The sequence below is a fragment of the Typopeltis vanoorti genome, chromosome 3 (assembly GCF_054136105.1).
Source record: "Typopeltis vanoorti isolate ZY-2024b chromosome 3, IOZ_Tvanoo_1.0, whole genome shotgun sequence".
NCBI classification, from domain to species: domain Eukaryota; kingdom Metazoa; phylum Arthropoda; class Arachnida; order Uropygi; family Thelyphonidae; genus Typopeltis; species Typopeltis vanoorti.
In genome coordinates, this window is record NC_143551.1 from 31990693 (window position 1) to 32008312 (window position 17620).

Below are 17620 nucleotides of genomic sequence, written 5' to 3' on the forward strand. Positions count from 1 at the left end.
AATCTTGGTAGAATAAAGCATTAATGACGATGGATTACGTGCTCGAAACGGGCACCTTGCCTTTCAAGACAGGTTGTGTAGCACATGCGAGGTTCTCTGTTATCTTGGAGAACAAGGGTTGGGACATCTGCTGGATGTATCATGTAAGTTTATCTATTAGTTCATCAAGGCTTGAAGACTGGTCATGATGGAATACCCATTACTCTTCAATATACCCCAAATGAAGGCATCAAGTGATGTGAGATTAGGAGAATGAAGGGTACCACAGTTCTGTGAACCTTGAAATGAACCTCCTGTGGAAGTTCTAATAGGTTCTAGACCCATGTGACAGGTTGCTCCATCTGTTTGAATACCGGTGCATGAAATGGGTTGTTTTTTGCATGCCACATCCAATGCAAATCCTGGGTGCATGGAACCAACACATTCTTAACATAGCGTTTAAGGTCACAGTTACACCACTCTCTTCAGTGAAGTAGGACCCAGTTATGCCATGGCCGCAAACTGCACACCATGCTGTGACCTTCTTGCTGTGAAGAGGTTTCTCTTGGACAAATCTCAAGAAACCTGTAGGTTCATGTTTACATGACCACTTAGATGGAAATGTGCTTTGTCCAAGAACCAGACATTATGTAGGAAGGACAGATCTTCATCGACATTGGCCAGCATGGATGCACAGTATTCCTGCCTTGCAGCATAATCTGTTGCTGTTATGCACTGACCCATCTGAATGACATACAAAAAGGCACCCACTCCTTAAGGATTCCCTGTAGTGACTGCCTCGATATCCCAAGTTTTACTGCTGTTTGCCATTGACTGTGTTTCGTAACACTTGCTCCCACACATGCCCATGATTCTCATTTGTGTTAACAGTTCATGTCTTCCTGAACGACCTTTGCATTGCAGCAGAACACTCCTGGTATGTTGGAACTTCTCAGTTAAGGCAATAATGACACTGTCGCTTGAGGCATGATTATGGAAACAGCGAACAAACTGCTTGTAGGCTTGGACCATTTGCTCTACCAACTCTTTAACTGAATGAAAATAATGCTCATTAATAAATGTCTTTTCTTCCAACATCAACACCATTGCTACAGCTAAATCTAATGGTGTAGCAGTGGTGTTGATGTTGGAAGAAAAGACGTTTATTATTGCCATGTTCTTCTATTAATATGCATGCAGTTGAACAGGATATCTCATAGTGAGTGCACTGAAGGTGAAGTGTCAAAGTTCAGTACTGTTTTTTTTTTTTTTTGCACCATACCATATTATAGTTTAGAATTCAATCCTATATCCCATTATCCATTTCCCTTGCTTAACTTTACCCTAATTATTATAAGACGAGAGCAAGTTACTCAGATATGACCTATCCTTAGTAAACCCTTCATTGCAAAGTATTAAGCAAGAGATTTTCTTAAGAAAATAATGATATGGAAGTAATATCATGTGCATAAGAAGTTAACCAATTTCTATGCTATCTCTTACCAATAGTTCCAAAATCTTCACCACCACTCCACAGATATTGAGGGGGACCATATTCAGGAGAGTTATTTGCAACATAACAGTGGAATTCTTTTGGATTGACTTTAGCTTACAGATTGTTTCTTTTCAACTTAGTATTCTGTACAATAATTCTCTTCTAGTCTTCTATAATTTCATAACTCGTCATTCTTAATGCACATGATATTCCTTCCATATCATCAGTTTCTTAAGAAAATCTCTGCTTAATGAGATTGCACATCCTTTCTATCTCTTTATTCTTCAAACTCTAAGAGTACATTCCAATATTTTATCATTTAAGTATTTTTTAAATTAATACCAAGCACTGCAGATATCCTTCTCATCTAGCAACCAATACCATGGAACAGAACTTATGAGTTGGTCATAATTTGCTGCTTTGTAGTTCAGCATTTAACTTTTCTAAATGGAACATCCACATACCTGCACTTCCTGGATCAGTACTACATGATCGCTGTCACCAAACAGAGGCAGCAGAGTTACATCTTTAACTGTGAACTCCTCTCTTACACTCTAATCAGATCTAATGCTCTTTGACTTAGTTCCTTATGGCATGTGTTGCTTGAAGAAATTTTCTTGCAACAACCTCATTGCATCTTTCAAATGTTGTCCCATTTGGATTCATGACCTTAGAAATTACATATCTATGAAAATGCCTGAGAAACTAAATTATATGTAACGTACCATAACCGGTTCTGTAATCGGCAGTATAACTCAAAATAAGTGTTCATTATATTTTTGTTTATTACTTTATCAGAATGTAATATGGCTAAATAAATATTTAGCTATTATTTATTTACATAAACACTACAGAAGTATACAGAAGAAAATGAAAAAATTAAGTTTTAATTTCATTCGCTTCAAATTATTTATTGTTATTGCTTCAAATTATACTTGAAATTTGGAAAATTCATCATGCATGATTATAATTTTACACCTTGAACCATGTCCTTTTTTTAAAAAAAAACTTTTATCTTGACATCATGTCACCCAATTTAAAATGATGATTGTGTCCACATTAAGGCTATTTTCAGAGTAGTTAGATTTTTGTGAGCTAGATAGAACTTTCTCCTCACAGTCATTCATTTGCAAAAAATACTTTGGTTGGAAAGATTGGTATTTTATGTGCATTGTAGTCCAATGGGACTTTTCATATAATTTATAGTCGATTTACATGATGTCAGAATTTTTCATTTTGTGAATAAGCATACTGTCCAGAGAATACATGCAATTTGCATGTGATTAGTGCATTAATCCTATACCTCAGTTTCCATAGCATAAGCTAACCAGCAAACCAACTTCATCTCTTTCAGCTTCTGACCCATGGACATATTCGGAAGAACCTTTTGCATCTGTTTTCATTATAACACCTTGTCTCTGGCCTTCAAGCATATCAACTAGATCAAGTTAAAAATAAATACATCTGCTTGCAGTGTAAGAGCAGCCATAAGCACATGAATAGTGATGCCCTTTGTATTAAATCCAGATTACTTATAATAGAGTTATTGAACTTTTATTGTTCAGTAGTCTTAAATTTTATGCAGATTTATTAAAACTGTGTTTTCTGTAATTGCATTTATTGTGACTATATAATAATTCTCATCTAAATATAATAATTAAATCTGTATCTTCCATAATTTTTGAGCTTATTCATCAGTTATATGATGCCTTTTTAACTTGTTATGGCAGGTCTCTGCATATCTGACACACTTCATGAAAGGGGGTGGTATCTAAAACAAACTAAATATTGCATTATATAATTTATGGATGCACCTGTTTGAAAAATATGTTTTGTAATTTGTTGATTATTCTTAACTTTTTGATGAATAATGTTCTCTTTTAGGTAATAACACGATCTCTTCAAGTGCTGGACCGCATTCCCCCATATGACACACACAAAATCGGTGTAGTATATGTTGGACCAGGACAGGTTAGAATATACTTTTTAAGTGAAACCTTTATATTATTTTTTGTTTTATCTTATAAATGTAATAATGTAACAATAATAGTAAAACATAGTATAATTAAATACGCCTAGAAATTATTACTTGAACTCAAATTGATCCGATCTTCAATGTGTCTTGTGACTTATTAAGACTGTGATTCATTGTTATCTTCAGTGACTTTGGGTTTGAGAATTTTCCAGAGATTAGTACCTTAATTACTAGATTTACTCTATCTCTCTTTTCATTCGTTCTTTACACTCAGTAATTTTATTCCTTCTCATAACTTAAAATTCACAAATGCGTTACTAATACAAATGAGCAATTCCCAGTGGGAAATCCTAGAGTGTGAGCAGGCATTCACATTCTGTGACTTGGAACATCTAGAAACCATCTCAGGTTTCTATGAATTCTTGCAGATGAAATTGCCCAACAAACTGAAAGTTCAACTTAAGAGGCCAATGGCCACCCATTAACAACAGCCGAAATTCCAGACTTTATATCAGCAAACCAGCTCGAATACACTGGGCTGTGTACACAAAGAGTTCCATGAAGTTGATAGGGAAAAAATGACAGCCGAATCACCGTCTGTCAAAACTACATTCCCAATGAAGGAGAGAGTTCCTCCAATTATTCTGTGAACTAAAGACAATGGATGGCAGTAGCCACATCCCTCAACACCTGTAACATAAATCTTACAGAAGCCAGGAACATGGACACCAGGATCTGAATACAGAATACAGCCAAAGATGGTAACCAACTACTGTGTACTAACTAAATTTATGGACAATGAAAACATCCAATATCATACCTTCGCTTTAAAAAGTGAAAAAAACCTTCAAGGCAGTACTGTGCAGTATAACAGAATCCATAACCATTGAGAAGTCACAAGAGACCTCCAAAACTGCAGATTGAAACCTTGTTAAATTTAGCCATATGCTTGGAGCAGATAAACAGCCAATGCCTCTCTTCCCGGTGAACATCATTAAATAATACGGAGATATCAACAACCTAAAAACTACCTGTCACTTGGCTATAAAAACCATAACCATTATGATAGAAGGCCTCAACTGGACAATGCCACTGTTGTAATTTCTTTTACAACCAAATTCTACTGCATTAAATGCAGAGAAAACCACACAAGAGCTCCACTCAAAAAGTCAAAACATTACCAGCTAAATGTGCCTGCTGTGGTGGATCATGTCCTGCCAACTACAGAGGGTGCAAATAATACTTAGCCACCTAAATACCAGCAAAATAAAACAAAGATCCTCCCCTCCCCCTAACAACTGCACAGACACCACAGCAAATGCTTCTAATCCCCCTCCCAATGCCCCTACCAAACCACTCCAGCACTCACTTTGCATGTGGAGGTATCAGTGCTCACCAGCAAAATCCAAACCCAGTACCCAACCAAATTTATTTATTTATTCGTATGGAGTTTCCTCCCTTTTTCTTCCCCATCCCTATTGGGGTGAGTCGAGCCCCTCATGGGAGGATAAGTATTTATGACTGTAGATCCATGTTTGTTCACGGGGCCAGTTTGCCTGCTTGCAGGATGAAAAATGCCAGATAAACTAAAAACCCTACTGGCCGTGCACAAGACCAGCTGACTTGGCTATGGCTCAGGAAGATCCTCAAATTCCTCACGTCTTTGACGGAAATCGAACCTGGGACACTCCTTCCCCAGTCATATGGTTGCGAAGCACAAAGCCACTAGGCTAACTGTTCGAACTCCCAACCAAATACAGTGCTGCAATTGAAGCAGCCATTTTGGGTGAGATGATAATCAAGTTCAGCAAAGCAAACTCCAGCCAGGACTCCATGAATAAATTTGTGAGGCATACACAAATAATCTTAACTTCACTAATTGATGGTTAATAAATGTAGAAGGCCAAACTCTCTGCATATTATATTCTAGAATGCCAACACTCTAGAAAATAAAATGAGCTAGCTACAAGAATTCATAACAGAATTCATGCTTATATTGCTTAGGTAATCATTGTAAATGAAACTCACCTCCAACCAGCCAACAACCTAGAGTTCAGGAACTATGTTTTATACTTTAATAAATTTAGTTTAATCCTATATCCAAGTGTAGGCAAACAAAGTTTGCACCTGAAAATATCTTCAAGACTGAGACAAGGTGGTACATCTGTTAGCACCTTGTAGCAAAGGTGGACTTTTAATATAGGTTGAAGGTAGTGATATTCCACACTTTTTTTTGCTGTCAGTTTGGTTTAACACATGTTATGTAAAGGTTTATGATGTTTGACAGTAAATGTTATCTGAGAGATACCACAACCTCCAATGTCAGTATAGTCTAGTTTAGTTGTTTTTTTTTTATTCTTTGTTCAATAATTTCTAGATTGTAACTGAAAATAAATAAACCATCATGTATTACAGAAATAGAGAGACAATAAATTTAGGCTTATTTTTATTATTATTATTATTATTATTACTGGCATTATTTTTATTATTATTATTATTATTATTACTGGCATTATTTTTATTATTATTATTATTATAACATCGTGTTATAAAAACCAGGGAGTCCTTAGACTCATCAAGGGAGGCCTTAAACATCATGTCCACACAACTATACGACATTCTCACAGTATCTATCATACCTTGCCTTCAACTCACTCACCGTCCTAGCACCCACAACAGACTCTGGCAGCTTATTCCACTCATTTACCACTCTAAAAGTAATGAACACAGCTCTAACACCCCTGCTAAACACACTCTTGCCCAGCTTCCATAGGTGTCCCCTAATTCTCCCATCATCAGTCCTGATCTCAAAAATATCCTCTGAATTAATCCTATAGAAACCTTTTAGCAATTTGAATATCTCAATCATATCTCCCCTCTTCCGCATATCAACCAATTTCTGCAACCCACAAATCTTCAACCTGTTCTCATATGGTTCATTCCATAGACCTGCTATAATCTTAGTCACTCGCCTCTGGATCCTCTCCACCTCTTCCCCATCAAGAAGCAACCTAGGTGACCAAATCTGGGCACAGTAGTCAAGATGAGGTCTTATCAAGGCTCGGTCGAAAACTTGCTTGTCTCTGCTCGTCAAGGTATTTTTCAACAACCAAGTGAGTTGATGAGCTGATTTAGCTACTTTTGCAATGTGCTACCTAAACTGCATCTCCCTATCCACCAACACTCCCAAGTCCCTGGCCTCATCAATCTCCTGGACTACAGTTCCACCAATGTGGTATATTGCTGCTAATCTTTTCACCCCAAAATTCATAACCTTACATTTTGTCACATTAAATTGACATCCATTCTCCTTAGCCCAGAACTCCAATCTATCCAACCTACCAAACTTTGCATCATCAGCAAACAAATGAACTGTTCCACTTAGATCCTTCCTTATATCGTTAATGAACAAATTAAACAGCAGTGGTCGAAGAACAGAACCCTGCGACAAACCACTAGTCACAGGCCGTCTTTTGGACTCAACTCCTGAATAAACTACTCTTTGATATCTCTCCCTCAACCACCCACCTATCCATCTCACCAATCCTATATCCATTCCCATATGTTGTAGTTTACGGATTAGAATTCCATGTGGAGTCCTGTCAAATGCCTTTGCCAGGTCCAGCAGTATCACTGTAAACCCATTACCCTTATCCAGTTCAGCCATCACCGTGTTATAAAACTTGAGCAAGTTACTGAGGCATGATCTACCCTTCACAAAGTCATGCTGTCCCCTGTACAGTATCTCATTTTCATCAATCCTTTCCTGTATTTTTCCCTTGACTACTGTCTCTAAGACCTTGACAACAACTCCTGATATGCTGATCGGTCGGTAATTTGCAACAGTAGTCTTGGATCATCCTTTATGCAGTGGAACTATTTTCCCCTCTTTCCATACCTTCGGGACTAAACCAGACACGAGACTCAGATTAAACAACATGGTCAAGGGCACTGATAATTCTTTAGCCGCTTCACGCAAGACCCGTGCGGGTATGCCATCCAATCCCACAGAGGTATTCACATTAAGGTTCTGTAATACACTATTCACCTCCACTTCATTCATCACAATTCCCGTATAAACTAATGGTTCCTTCTTTTTTCAATGTCACCACCTGGATGATATACTTTTGCAAAGTGCTCACTCAGTAACTCCACTGTATCGACTGATTCAGTGACCTCCTTACCATTGTCATTCCTTAAAATCATTTTGCCGTGTACAGTTTTTTTCTTGCTTGCAGCATATTGAAAGAACTGTTTGGGATTCTCCTTAACTTACATAGCTAGTTTCCTTTCATAAACCGCTTTTGCTTTTTTTACCATACTCGTTACCCTTCTGGCCTGCACTTTATACCGTTCGTGTGCATGCAGGTCACCCCTTTCTTTAAATTCCCTCCACAGTTGTTTCTTTTTTTTGCAGCTCAAGCTTAATGGTGTTATTCATCCATTTAACCCCTACTTGTTTTACTATTCGGACTCTAGGTATACAATCAGCCATAACCTCCTGTAAATGCTCCTTGACCACTTCCCATGCTCTATTGACATCCAGCCCTTGCAGTTGTACATGCCATGGCACTGATCCAAGCAATCTCCTAAGCTTGTCATAATTCCACAGCTTTAGCCACCTCCCAGGTCAAGACCTTATGACCACTCTCACCAATAGGTGGCAATATGGTCATATTCATTACAGTCAAATTCTCAGATGCTATTACCAGGTCAAGCACTCTCACACCTCTAGGATTTTCAATTACATGCTGTCTCAGATAGTTATCCTTTAATAATTGAATAAAATCCATTTCCTTCCTCAATTGTGTCCTCTCCTCCTTCCTATCAATGTTACCATAGTTGAAATCCCCCATAATAATTACCCTCCTTCCACTCATTTCATCAATTTGTTTATGCATACTATCTCCACCATCTATTCCATCACCTGGTCTATAGCAGCACCCAACTGTATATTTCATTCTGCCAGTCTCAATCTACACCAAATAGCCTCAAATGAGCTCCTTTCACTATCCTGCGATACAACTTCAATTCTCCTTGGCTGCAGTTCATCAGCTATCATCAATAACACTCCTTCCCCCATTTTATTCTCTCTGTCCCTCCTAAACACACTATAACCTACATATTCTATCCCACTAACTATATCATCTTCTGTCAGCCATGTTTCACTAATACCAATAACCTGTGGCAGGAAGAGCCAATCAAGGCCAAAAATTCTTCCTTCTTGTTCCTAATACTCCTGGCATTAGTATACATGAAATGCAGTGATCCCTTTGTCCCACCCCTGTCTTGATGCGTTATTCTAACTATCCCATTCCAGTTTTTTGTCCTTAGTACTGGCTTGGGTACATCATATACATTCTTACACTCAACTGTCTCACTGATGTCCACATATCCCCCCCCCCTCCTTGGTAGTTCTAGTTTCCCTGATTCTGCACATCCATTTTCACTTCATTCAGCAACACTTTTTCCAGTCTCCGCACACCAAGTCCATTCAAATGCAGGCCATTCATCTTGTATAAATCCTTAATGAGGTCTCGTCAGTGAGAGGCAGACCCAGAAGTGGTGATTCCAAGGCAGAAGCAATGGAGAGGTCATATTTACCTATACTCGTTGCCAAAGGGTGTACCACCTTATTATTAAATTACTCTGGATTTAGAGAAAGATTTTGGAAGTTTATTTTGCACTTGGTTAGACTATAATAAATTTAGTTTAATCCTTTATCCAAGCGTAGGCAAATAAAGTTTGCACCTGAAAATGTCTTCAGGATTGAGGCAAGGTGGTACATCCGTTTGCACCTCATAGCAAAGGTGGACCAAGCTCTCATCTCTCTCTCTCCTTGTCTTAGTATCTCCCATAATGCAAAGCACATCTCCTTGCAGAACATGTATAATGCTAACAACAGATGTATGTACCCACCTCGCCTCAGTACTTTTCATGATGATGATTTTCCTACAGAACAAATTTTGCCTGATGTAACAGTATTCTTTGCCTACATATTTTGCTACACTTATTTCATGTGGAAAAATAATTTTGACCTAAAAGAAGAAGATATAGCCATGGGCTGACTACTCTCCATAGCTAACTTTTACTTGGAAAACTTTGAGCAGTGAACTTTAAATTCAGCAAGTCTAAATCTCACTGTTTGGATCAGATATGTTGACAATATATTTGCCATTTCACTCCACAGCCACTAAACTTTAAATACATTCCTAAGCCACAGACAATACAAATGCATCCAATTTATCATTGAGATTGAAAGCAATAATTCCTTTCCTTTCTACACACAATTGCCACACCTCTTCCCTTGAGCTATCTTTCCTTCATGATCTAATGTAAGCCTACACATACTGGCCAAATACATAACAAAAATTTATACCTCCATCCAGTGCAAAAACTAGGGGTCAGTAGCACCCTTGAATGCAAATCCCTAAAAATAGGATTTTGTATCGCTAGGAAAATATTTTTAATTGTCATAAACTGGGATCAAATATGCATAGTGCTGAAACTGTAATGATTTATGACACAGTAATGAATATACCTTATTTTCCGGTGTATAAGACACTCCTATATATAAGATGCACCCAAGAAATTTAATACAATTTTCTGGAAAAAACCTAAACTTTAAAGTATGATTTTAAAAAAATGGATAAAATAATAGGCAATTTTTAATAGTAAACTGACCTTTCAGAAACCTGCAAAACCCATGTCACTGTCATCTGACTCTTCTCTATCATCATTAATTTCTTCTCTTTCTTCTTCCTCTTGTTCTTCATCATCATCTTCATATAAGAAACGGTCTTCAATTCCATCAAGGGCATTGCTAATCCCACATTTCAAGAAAGATTTAACAATAGTTTGTTCATTCATTTTCGACCAAGATATCTTAACCCACTCACACACTTGAGAGATTGATGGCCGTTTCAGGGTACCCTTTGGTGTTAGCTGATGTACACCGGCATTCATCATCCACTTGTTCCACTCTTCCCTCATAAAGACTTTAAAGGGTTTGTTTAAAGATACATCAAGTGGCTGCAGTTGTGATGTAAGTCCTCCTGGTATGAGCCAATTCATATTGCACACTTGGAATTTTTGTTTGATTGAATCCATCAGATGAGCCTGGAACTGATCAGATACAAGAAGAGCTTTCTTCTTTATTAGTGCACCATTCCTTCTTTTCCATACTTTATCTATCCACACTTTCATCCATCCAACCTTTTTCATGCACATGTACAATCAGTCCTGTTGGTATTTTTTCTGTAGGCAGAGTCTTCCGCTTAAAAATTATCATTGGCGGCAGCTTCGTACCATCAGCACAACATGCAAGAACTACAGTGTGGTGTGTTTTTTCGTGTCCACTGGTTTTGATTGTAATGCTTTTCTCACCTTTCTCAGCTACAGTTCTATTTGAGGGAACATCAAAGGTTAGGGGCGTTTCATCCATATTGGCTATCTGTCCCATTTCAAAATTGTAATTTTTTTGATGTTGAATCACATATTTATGAAAAGAAATAATTTTGTCTTCATATTCTTTTGGCATTTTTTGACTGATTTTTGTTTTTATACGCATACAAAGTCCACTGTGTTTCATGAAATGGTAACACCATGACGCACCACCTTTAAAATCTTCAATGTTACGCTCACAGGCTACTTTGACTGCATGTCTACGAATCATTTTTGTTGAAATGGCAATGCCATTTTGCCAATTTTCTTGCACCCATTTCAAAACTTCGGTCTCTAGTTCTAGCCACTTCACAATTTTTCCACGTTCCGTGCGCTTTTCATTACGCAAATTGTACAAAATCTCCTTCTGACCATGCCAAGTTCTAATCATTTTTTCTGTAGGCAGAGGTTCAAAATGTCTTTCAGCTTCCCTATTCCCGTGTTCTTCCGCATATTTTACAACCTGCAATTTGTAACTTGAAGTATATGAATGTTGCCTGTTTTTTTCCATCACTAAAATCTACGGGGAAATATCAAACTGAACACAAAATATCTCAACACGTTAACTCAATACTGATAAACATCGGTAACTGATTACTCGGATAAGATATTATGAAACTTGAATAGGGATTCCCCGTTCTTAGCCAATGACGTGCTAGAAGTCACGGGAAGGTCATGCATCAATTTGATTGCACCATTTAACAGCCTACAAAGACCTTGGAACATAAAAGGGAGTGCGTATGACTTTGAAAAGAGGAAACAATCTTTACCTTCATTATATAAGATGCACACCATTTTTAAGATGAATTTTTAAGGTAAAAAAGTGCGTCTTATACACCGTAAAATACGGTACTTATTACTATTATTATTATTATTATTATTACATGACACCTCCAGGGAATCCAAGGACTCATCGTGGGAGGGCACACTACTCTACTTCGCTAGATACATCTCATCTTCTCTACTACTACTTAATTCTCCAACTACAACACTACTACCATCAACGCCATCTGTCACCCATCATCACCACCAACAATAGTTTTTTTTGTGTGAAAATTGCATGTGTTCTGAAGGCCAATTTGTCTGTATGCGGGATGAACAACCCGAGTTTCCAGGAGGAAAAACCCTGCTGACACTGTATGAGATTGGCTAACTCACTTTCAACTGAAAAAGCCCATATAAGGATTCCCCTTGTCATGACGAGAATCGAACCAGGTTCGATTCGTTTACATAACTGCTCTTTTATATTTGCTATATACTGTGTATATGATGGCCCAGTTGATATACTTCTATCAGAGCTAAATAATGTCCTAAAGACCTTAAAACACAATAATATTATACTAGTGAGGAATATAAATTTGGATTTATATAGGAATAATATATATAAGGAATAATATAAGGAAGAAGAAGAAGAAGAATAGGAATAATAGCAAAATTGAAGAATATAAAAATATATTATCAAAACATGGGTTTCTTGCATACATTGATGGCAAGATGAGTGAAGCGAACAACTCAGTAAGTTGTACTGATCATATATTCATAAGAAGCAAAATAGCCTTCTGCAATCTATTATAGCAAAATAACAGATCATCATTCTATACTGTTGAATGTATCATTACCTAATAGTGTTGACACGAGCTGTGCAAGTAGTCATAAAAAATTTTGTAATTGGCACCAATTATAATAAATTTGAGAATTACATAAAAAAAATTATCAACTGCCTCAAAATGATATATTAGATTCAAATCAGTTATATGAAGAATTTATCAAAATGATTAAATATCAGACAATAAATCGCAATATCACAAAAGAGTTACTGTGAAAAAAGATATTCACACATGCTGGATAACATATAAACTAAAAAAACTATGATAAGGACAACAAAAAAGCTCTATTATAAGCATAGGAAGAATCCTTACAATCTGTTCTTTGAACATGACTATAAAAATTTTGCTAAATTCTTAAAGGAAAAAATAAAGCAGACAAAAGAACATGATCTCATAATGAAATTTCTTTCTTGTATTAATGATAAAAGTAAAGAATGGGGGTTGGCTAACATGTTAATTAGTAATACTAAGCAGAAAACAGGTGAATTCCCAGAAGGCAATGATGTCACCAATGTACTTAATGAAAAGAACAACCACATTACAAACTATGGCTGTTGTGATTTTGATCCTACAGAGAGTAGTATAAAGTATATGAATCAACTTCTGTGGATTAAGAATTCCATGTATCTATATGGGGGTGCTTAAGGGTCAAAGCTGTATAACTGAGAGGAGACCTACACATAGCCATTAAAGGAATACGGAGAACTGACCAGGTATTCTGACCTAATGTCCAATCCTCACCTTCTCGTGGTGCACCCTGTTGGGTATCTACCAGGATACTGAACGAACAAGGATGGGCTGGCAATTTGGGATTTAGCCCACCAAATTGTATTCTTATTGGCCTAAACCAATATAGAAAATGATGGTACAACATGACAAAATTTCATGCCAGCTGGGGCGTCGCTTGTTTAAACAAGGCCCCCGTTGTTTTCGCCAGGGAACCAGGGTAAACAGCGAAAAGTCAGCTACTGGAACAAATCTGAAAACACACTCCAACTCAACATCAATAGAGTTAAAGATCGGTACTATCAACATAAGAAGTCTCAATGGCAAAGAAATGGAGCTAGCTGAGGAATTATATATGTACCAAATCGACATAATAAGGGTGACTGAAACAAAAAAGACAAAAACTGGTGAGATCTTTCTGAGCAATAAATACAAAATGTTATATTCAGGAAATGACAATCAAGGAAAAGGAGTAGCCATAGTATTCAACACAAAATACGAGGCTAATCTTCTTGAATGGCAGGCAATCTCAAGTAGAGTGATGTGGGCTAATATCAGAGTGTGGAATTGGACAATGAGACTTATTTGTGCCTATGGTCTCACGGAATGTTCTACTAAGGTAGAAGTGGAGTTTTTTGATGCTTTAGAAAAAGCAACTGACAGAATGAAAAAGGAAAATTGTGGATCTAAATAGCAGAGTAGGAAATGATTGTCAGACATACAAAAATATTTTGGGAAAATTTGGAGAAAAGAGCAAAGCTAATAATAATGGCAAATATCTGTTGGATTTCTGCTCAGGACATGGACTGGTTATTACTAACACCATGTTCCAACATAAAAATGTATACAAATTCACATGGAGAGAAGAAGCAAGGAATAAGAAAAGTCTCATTGACTATTTTATTGTTCATAGTAATGTTTTCAACCTGGTGCAGGACACCAGAGTGTACAGAGGATTTGAAATTGGAAGTGGTCACTACTTAGTCTTGAGCAGGATAAAATTGAATTTTATATTGAAAAGAATAACATGTAAGAAAGTTTTAAAGTGAATAAAAGTTGAGCAGCTCTCAGATGTGAACTGTAGACTAACATACACAAAGATTATTGAAGAAAAAATGAAAAAGTTTGAGAACAGGAACCAAACCTTAGAGATTCAGTGGCAAGCATTGAAGAAAACCCTGATTGATTCCACAAGAGAGGCATGTGATGAGCTAATCTGCAAAGATAGAAAAATCAGAACTCCATTGTGGACACAGGAAGTTAAAGAGGCAGTGAAGGAAAAGAAGAAAGCATATCAAAAGTTCCTGGAAAATAAGTCAGCCTGTGCTCTTAGAGAATACAGAGACAAATGTAAGAAAGCTAAACACTGTGTAAAACTAGCTAAACAGAAGTCATGGGAGGACTTTGGCAAGAACATAGAAAATAAATATCAAGAAGGTGGTAAGATATTCTGGAGGTTGTTGAAGAAGCTTAAAAATGAGGAAAGGGTACTGTAAAAGGAGTTTTAGAGATGATAAAGGTGACATGAAAATGGAAGAAAAAGATATCCTTGAAGTATGGAGTAATTACTTCGAAAAATTGCTAAATGAAACAAGCAGTGATAGCACAGTAGGAAAAACACTCAACAGGCATACAGTCAGGAATATGTATCCATACTTGAAGTAGAAAAAGCCATCAAAGGCTTGAAATGTGGAAAGGCAGCAGCAGTAGATGATATTCGACCAGAAATGCTGAAGTATGGTGTTATAAAAGTCTTACAGTGGCTGCACTGCATAGTTCAGAAATCCCGGTACAGAGAGAGAGACGAATGCCCGATGATTAGAGTAGAGCTCTAATAGCACCCATATATAAAAAGGGAAATAAAACTGAATGTGAGAATTACAGAGGTATTTCCCTACTGAGAGTTCCTGGCAAGATCTATGCAAGTATACTTGAGAAAAGATTGAGAAGAATTGTGGAAGAAAAGCTTGGTGAAGAACAAGCTTGATTCAGGCCAAATAGAGGCTGTCAGGATCAGATCTTCACTTTACGACAAATAGTTGAGAAAGCACGGAAATATAACAAAGATCTGTATTTAAGTTTTGTCAATCTGGAAAAGGCATATGACAAGGTACCAAGAGAGAAGCTATTCAATACTCTACAGCTATATGGTGTCAATGGGGCATTATATCAAACAATACTTAGTCTTTATTTGATTTGTCAGCAGTTAGAATTGAAGGAAGTACAGGAAGATGGTTTAATGTTAAATCTGGTGTGAGACAAGGATGTACATTATCCCCTTTGTTATTCATTATCTATATGGATCACATTATGAGGGGAAAGTGGTATTAAACATGATATCAGAATTGGAGATGTTAATGTCAGCTCTTTGCTTTTTGCGTACGATGTTATACTTCTAAATAAATCCACAACAAGTTTGCAAGATTCCCTGACTAAATTGAATAACTGTTGTAATTTCGGGTACGAATGAATTGAAAGGAGATAAATTTTTTATGAGAGAGGACTTGAAAGTATTGTTAAAGGTAGCAAAAGAAAAGAGTGACAGAGTTAGAATGGTGAGTCTGTTGCCGCGGTATGACAGAGAGGAGTTTAGAAGGAGGGCCATAATCGCAAATGATATTATGCACAGGTTATGCAGACGGTGTGGTGTGGAATGAGTTTGATGGGCGAAAGGATTTATACAAGATGGATGGCCTGCATTTGAATGGACTTGGTGTGCGGAGACTGGAAAAAGTGTTGCTGAATGAAGTGAAAATGGATGTGCAGAACCAGGGAAACTAGAAATACCAAGGAGGGGGGGGAGATATGCAGACATCAGTGCAGTGAGACAGTTGAGTGTAAGAATGTATATGATGTACTCGAGCCAGTACTAAGGACAAAAAACTGGAATGGGATAGTTAGATTCCTGGCATTAGTATATAAAATATACTAATGCCAGGAGTATTAGGAACAAGAAGGAAGAATTTTTGGCCTTGATTGGCTCTTCCTGGCCACAGGTTATTGGCATTAGTGAAACATTGCTGACAGAAGATGGTATAATTAGTGGGATAGAATATGTAGGTTATAGTCTGTTTAGGAGGTACAGAGAGAATAAAATGGGGGAAGGAGTGTTATTGATGATTGCTGATGAACTGCAGCCAAGGAGAATTGAAGTTGTATCGCAGGATAGTGAAAGGAGCTCATTTGAGGCTATTTGGTGTAGATTGAGACTGGCAGAATGAAATATACAGTTGGGTGCTGCTATAGACCAGGTGATGGAATAGATGGTGGAGATAGTATGCATAAACAAATTAATGAAATGAGTGGAAGGAGGGTAATTATTATGGGGGATTTCAACTATGGTAACATTGATAGGAAGGAGGAGAGGACACAATTGAGGAAGGAAATGGATTTTATTCAATTATTAAAGGATAACTATCTGAGACAGCATGTAATTGAAAATCCTAGAGGTGTGAGAGTGCTTGACCTGGTAATAGCATCTGAGAATTTGACTGTAATGAATATGACCATATTGCCACCTAATGGTGAGAGTGGTCATAAGGTCTTGACCTGGGAGGTGGCTAAAGGTGTGGAATTTTCGATTAAGACAGGGTATATGTGGAATTACCGTGCTGGCAAGTATGACAAGCTTAGGAGATTGCTTGGATCAGTGCCATGGCATGTCCAACTGCAATGGCTGGACGTCGATACAGCATGTGAAGTGGTCAAGGAGCATTTACAGGAGGTTATGGCTGACTTTTACCTAGAGTCCGAATAGTAAAACAAGTAGGGGTTAAATGAATGAATAACACCATTAAGCTTGAGCTGCAAAAAAAGAAACAACTGTGGAGGGAATTTAAAGGAAGGGGTGACCTGCATGCACACGAACGGTATAAAGTGCAGGCCAGAAGGGTAACGAGTGTGATAAAAAAAAAAGCAAAAGCAGATTATGAAAGGAAAGTAGCTATGCAAGATAAAGAGAATCCCAAACAGTTCTTTCAATATGCTGCAAGCAAGAAAAAAACTGTACACGGCAAAATGATTTTAAGGAATGACAATGGTAAGGTGGTCACTGAATCAGTCGATACAGTGGAGTTACTGAGTGAACACTTTGCAAAAGTATATCATCCAGGTGGTGACATTGAAAAAATGAAGGAACCATTAGTTTATACAGGAATTGTGATGAATGAAGTGGAGGTGAATAGTGTATTACAGAACCTTAATGTGAATACCTCTGTGGGATTGGATGGCATACCCGCACGGGTCTTGTGTGAAGCGGCTAAAGAATTATCAGTGCCCTTGACCATGTTGTTTAATCTGAGTCTCGTGTCTGGTTTAGTCCCGAAGGTGTGGAAAGTGAGGGAAATAGTTTCACTGCATAAAGCAGGATCCCAGACTACGGTTGCAAATTACCGA

General features: G+C 37.4%; 1 protein-coding gene across 4 annotated transcripts in view; it reads left to right on the top strand.

The window, feature by feature from the left end:
- Positions 1-17620, top strand: part of gig (TSC complex subunit tuberin) — a 943661-nt gene that overhangs the window by 832962 nt on the left and 93079 nt on the right. For all 4 annotated transcript variants that reach the window (XM_090415521.1, XM_090415523.1, XM_090415524.1 and 1 more), the window contains one exon: positions 3359-3445. In XM_090415521.1, coding sequence (XP_090271647.1) covers positions 3359-3445 — 87 coding nt within the window. The remainder of the gene's footprint in view (positions 1-3358; positions 3446-17620) is intronic.